This window comes from Mus caroli, chromosome 2, assembly GCF_900094665.2.
Source record: "Mus caroli chromosome 2, CAROLI_EIJ_v1.1, whole genome shotgun sequence".
Classification (NCBI taxonomy): domain Eukaryota; kingdom Metazoa; phylum Chordata; class Mammalia; order Rodentia; family Muridae; genus Mus; species Mus caroli.
This window is the reverse complement of record NC_034571.1, coordinates 123,019,086-123,024,485: the sequence shown is the minus strand read 5'-3', so window position 1 is coordinate 123,024,485 and position 5,400 is coordinate 123,019,086. Positions and strand designations below refer to the sequence as shown.

The window sequence follows — 5,400 nt, the reverse complement described above, 5'->3', positions numbered from 1 at the left end:
AAGACCCCAAGTCCAGCTGCTGCCCATAGGAGGCTTAGACCAACTGAAGCAAATGGAAAGGATTTCTTCAACTTGTTGAACTGCTTACAGGCTGTGCAGTGGGCTCCAGGTTCCCTGCTTTAGTGAGCTGTCACCCATGCTAGAGTGAGCCTTGGTGATACAGCTGACTTTGACTCATTTCTGCTCCTGTAAGTAACCCTCACTGACATTCCTGTAAGTGACCTCCATAGAACTCATTGGTTCACCAGTTGGACTTTTGGTGTTGTTTATACTTGATCTGCTCTGAGCACACTATCTGGGGTGTGTGTCACATCTCCTTAGGAAAAGTCTTGTCACTCAACAACTCCATCACAAGTTTAAAGACAACAGATACATGTGAGGTTCTAGGATGTACCGAGCCTGCTCTATATTCAACTTGGACCTTCCAAGGTGATTAGGAAATGCCTGCTTGATGGACATGTGAGTTTTCAGGATTATTTCTCAAATGGAAAGATCAAAGAAGGGACAACGAAAAACAGAACAAGGGTCACCTTTCCAGAGAGCACAACTACTCACAATGCCCACAGCTGTCTCCCAGCAAGAACCTCTGGGCACGTCTGCAGGGTGTGGTGGTGGCCGGGGCACACTCTCATTCCCACCTGAGGAATTGTAATAGTTAAACAGGGTCCAATGAGTGATGTTCTTGATTTTCTCCTCATTAGAAAGCTGGAAGAGAACATGACAATCAGAAGTTGGATAGAACCGGAGGTAGTTCAGCTGTTTCCATGGGAACAAGTAAAACTATCTCTCTACCATCTGGCCTCCACCTTACCACTGGACAATCTTCTCAGAAAAGAACTTCTCAGGCTTTCAATCCACCAGAGGGCGCAATGGGCTAAAGTCCCTTGATCCTTTCCATAAAGTTTTCTCCCTAAGTTAGCATCCACTTACCCACCCATCCACCATTCATTTTGAGAATTCAGGGTCTAATCTGTACACACAAGTCAGTGGTGACACAAGAGTGACCAAAAGGGTTTTCTCTCAGGAAGTTCATAATCTAGTAAGTAACAGAGCTGAACAATCAGAAAACAAAGTGAGATGAGCTGTGGGAATTGTCTCTGGGGACTGAGGAGTACCCTCAGATGATGGGGAGCCTAGAGGAATCCTTTGAGGCAGTGACCTCTGGAACTGGCCAGCTACTTTCAGAGAAGGTCAAGTGGTATCTATATCCCAGAGTAAAATATAAGGCTGAGGAGTGTGGAACAGTTTCTTAGGGAAGCCAAAATGGTTGGAAGGATTGTGGCCCAGTGCTGATCACTTGCATTGTTAGGACCTTCCAAGACCTTTCTGTATCCTGCAGAATAATAACGAGGTAGTAATGAGATGAAGGAGTGAGGAAGACTCATCTGTCTCTCCAGTTTTCCCTCCTCTGTGTTCTCCAACTATCCTGCCATTTCCTGTTGGCATCCGCTCTTCACCATGCTTTTTCAGTGTCTGCTGAGACTCCCCAAGCTGAGGATTTGAGATGCCCTGTGCTCTGACTCACTGCCTACGACTTGCCCTCATTGAAGCTTATTTCACAGTGTGTTGTATTGAATGATTCTGTTTCCTGACCCTGAGCATGAAGCTGCTTGGAACAGGACTGTGTCTAATTGCCTGCTGTACCCCAGGGCCTAATTTGCAGGTGCCCCATACACATCTGACAAGCACTGATGAGCAGTTTGGCCAACTGTGACACATCACATCAGTGGACAATTATTTGGCTATTGACTAGCTATGACAGCTGTGAAACAACATAGAAAAACCTGCATACCAAATATGAGAGTACTAAATGATATAGACATAATGTAGAAAAAGACAACCTCAGAAAAAATGCAGAAAAACTGTAGCAACCACTGTCTTTGGGTTATAGATTCTGGAAGTATCTCTTCTTAATTTTCCTTCTTAAACTTCCAACATTTATTTAATTAATAGAAATTATGCACAGCAAAGTTATTATATTTGAAAGGGAACACCGTGGACAGCAGGCACAGTGGAGTTTGTAGGCTCTACCTTAAGGTGGACATCGTCCATGAGGGCCAGGAGAAACGTGTAGAGGTTTCCCAGGAAGAGGGCAAAGATGCGGCCCAGCTGCCACTTCAGCCCAGTTCGTGGGTGATAATTCTCCAAGGCAGCAATGGTTTCAAACAGAGGGGGACAAAACATCCCTAGCAGAGACATCACGATCTCCACCTGAAAATTGAAAGGAGGAGAGTTTTAAAATAAAAGAAAAATGAAAATAGATACTAAAAATTTAGAAAAAATATTAGATAGGCAAAGATCCAAAAAAGTCTACCAAAAACATTTTTTTTAAAAACATGATTCAGGGGGCTGGGGAGATGGCGAGATGGCTCAGTGGTTAAGAACACTGGCTGCTCTTCTAGAAGTCCTAAGTTCAATTCTCAGCAACCACATGGTGGCTCACAACCATCTGTAATGGGATCTGACGCCCTCTTCTGGCATACAGGTGTACATGCAGATAGAGTACTCATATACATAAATATGTATATATGTGTATCCATGCATGCCTGGGTGCCTGTAGAGGCCAAAAGAGGGTGTTGGGTCCCCTAGAACTAGACTTACAGATGGTTTTATGAGCCACCATGTGAATGCTGGGACCCAAATACAGGTCTCCTATAGAGTGTTGTTAACCAGTGAGCTATCTCTCTGCACTGTGATATTTACTTGTTTTATAACAGTTGTGTAGCTTGGCTGTCCTGGAACTCACTATGTAGACCAGCCTGGCTCAAACTTTTACAAATCCTCATGTCTCTGCTGGGATTACAGGAAATTGCACCATGATGGGCTTAATTTTGCTTTTTAAGACAAGGCCTGTAATTTAGACTTTCTGAGACTCTACTGCAGAACTAAGCTTTGAAATATTAAAAGGTATGGTTGTTTAGGGGTGGGGCAGGGAACTAGCTGGTTAAGAAATAACTGCCACTATATTAATTTTCAGAATTAATTAATATATATAGATTAATAATAATCTCTCTCTCTCTCTCTCTCTCTCTCTCTCTCTCTCTCTCTCTCTCTCACACACACACACACACACACACAAATGGCACCCAGCAAAGAGTGATTTCAGGATGTCCCCTCAGTCTTGGCATCACTGGCGACATCCGTCTTACCTCATTCCTTTCATACCAGCTGACATTTTGCATTTTGGAGAACTCCTGGGACCTTTTCACCACAAAGTAAATGAGGTACCCGCTTCCACACAGACAGCAGAGAATGAGAAAGTTGGCCAGGACTCGGAGGAATCTTGTGAGGTGGATATTCCCCTCTTTGTTACTCTCTTGTTCGTCCACTATAGACTCCTTAGCATGTGAAAAGGAGAGGTGAATAGCACCAAGTCAGGACCTGCTGCCTACAGCTGTTGTTTCTGTATTTCTATAAATAATTCAGAGGGGTGACATAATACCCTGTAGAGACTTAGAGATAACTTCTATGAACATATATATTCTGCTGTTATTGTTATCTTGGGTTTGGTTATTTTGTAATAATGAAAACTGAGATTTACTATTGCTAGACATGGTACTAAATATTTTCCACAAATTATTTCTTAATCTAACAGTGAACCAATAGAAGGGTTAGTATTCACAGGTACCAGGCACCACAGTGGTGCCTGGTACCTGTGAAGGCCAGAATGGGGTGTCAGATCCCCAGGAACTGGAGTCATAGACAGTTGTGAGCTGCCATGTGGGTTCCGGGAATGGAACCCAGGTTCTCTGTAAAAGTAACCAGTACTTTTAATCTCTGAGCCATCTCTCAAGCCCCTTAGATTAAAATTTTAATCTTGAGTTTCAAGTATGGGAGTTGTCAAATAGCCTATAAAGTTCACACAGTAGATACTGTTAGCCTGCAGTCCATGTATGTCTCTCTCTTCTCACCACTGCCACACCATTACTGCAGGACAATAACCATAGACAATATGTAAGTAAATGTGTATGTTTTTGTTTCAATAAAGTCTTATTTACAAAAGTAAGCAGCAGTTTGGATTTGCTCTCCAAACTATATTTTGCCAATTTCTCTTCTTAGGGTTTCTTAATATTGAATGCTGTTTTTGTTTGTTTGTTTTCTGTTTTGCTTTGTGTGCATTGGGTGTGTGTGTGTGTGTGTGTGTGTGTCACATATTTTTTTTGATAAGGAGAATTTAAGTTTATGGCTAGACTTTTATGTTTTGGGAATTATCATAAATAAAGTTTTAATATCAGTTTGTTTTCTGTTAGTATAAAAATATAATCATACTTATATGATCATACTTATGTCCTGGATCAGTAACTCTCTATGAAGACATGTGCAATAATGGGAAAACTTGGTCTCTTGGACCAACTGCCTGGGAGGAGACCTCTCTACCAATCATCAGTTACTGTGTTCACTCTGAGGTCTAGCTAACTCACCAGACAACTAGTGTATTGTGGGAAGCCACATGTGCCGTTGCAGGGTGGTGCTGGCTACCACTGGCCACCATAGGCAGTAAAGTTTTTTTGCCAAGATGAGGTTTTGAGAATTAACCAAAATTAACCAATCAGATGAGAGACAAGTTAACCAATCAGATGAGAGATAAGTTAACCAATCAGATGAGAGACAAGTTAACCAATCAGATGTAGACATGCAAATGAGGTGGTAAGTATAACCCATGCATAACCAATCCGGGTGTGAGACACGCCTCTCCTAGGCCTATATAAGCAGCACCAGTTCTGGACTTGGGGTCTCTTCACCTCTGCAATCAAGCTCTCCCAATAAACGTGTGCAGAAGGATCCTATTGCAGTGTCGTTCTTGCTGGCGAGTTGGGCGCATGCAAGAGTGTATGAAATATACTAATTGTAGCTGTCTTTGAACACACCAGAAGGGGGCATTGGATCTCATTACAGGTGGTTGTGAGCCACCGTGTGGTTGCTGGGCTTTGAACTGAGGATCTCTGGAAAAGCAGACAGTGCTCTTAACTGCTGAGCCATCTCTCCAGCCCTCAATTCTACCTTGTTACATGTAGGAGGTACAGACGTCCTTGTGCTCACATGTGAACACTAGGGAAACTAGAAAGGTTAAATACACAGAGCTGTCTCTTCAAAGGGAGAAATGTATAATCTGCTGTCTTAGTCAGGTTTTCTATTCTTGGACAAAACAGCATGACCAAGAAGCAAGCTGGGGAGGAAGGGGTTTATTTGGCTTATGCTTCCACATTGTTGTTCATCACTGAAAGAAGTCAGGACTGGAACTCAAGCAGGTCAGGAAGCAGGAGCTGATGTAGAGGCCTTGGAGGGATGTTACTTATTGGCTTGCTTTGGGGATTACAGTTAATTAAATTGAATGAATCTCAGAAGAGACCTTGAACTTTGGACTTTTAACATTGTTGCGACTGCTATAGACTATGAGGA

General features: G+C 42.7%; 1 protein-coding gene across 1 annotated transcript in view; it reads right to left on the bottom strand.

Annotated features, from left to right (window-relative positions):
• Tmc2 (transmembrane channel like 2) overlaps positions 1-5,400 on the bottom strand; it is a 68,336-nt gene that overhangs the window by 21,348 nt on the left and 41,588 nt on the right. Inside the window, exons 11-13 of the mRNA XM_021155673.1 lie at positions 3,150-3,338; positions 2,032-2,211; positions 556-705 (exon numbers count right to left, since the gene is read on the bottom strand). Of these exons, the coding sequence (XP_021011332.1) occupies positions 556-705; positions 2,032-2,211; positions 3,150-3,338 (519 nt within the window). The remainder of the gene's footprint in view (positions 1-555; positions 706-2,031; positions 2,212-3,149; positions 3,339-5,400) is intronic.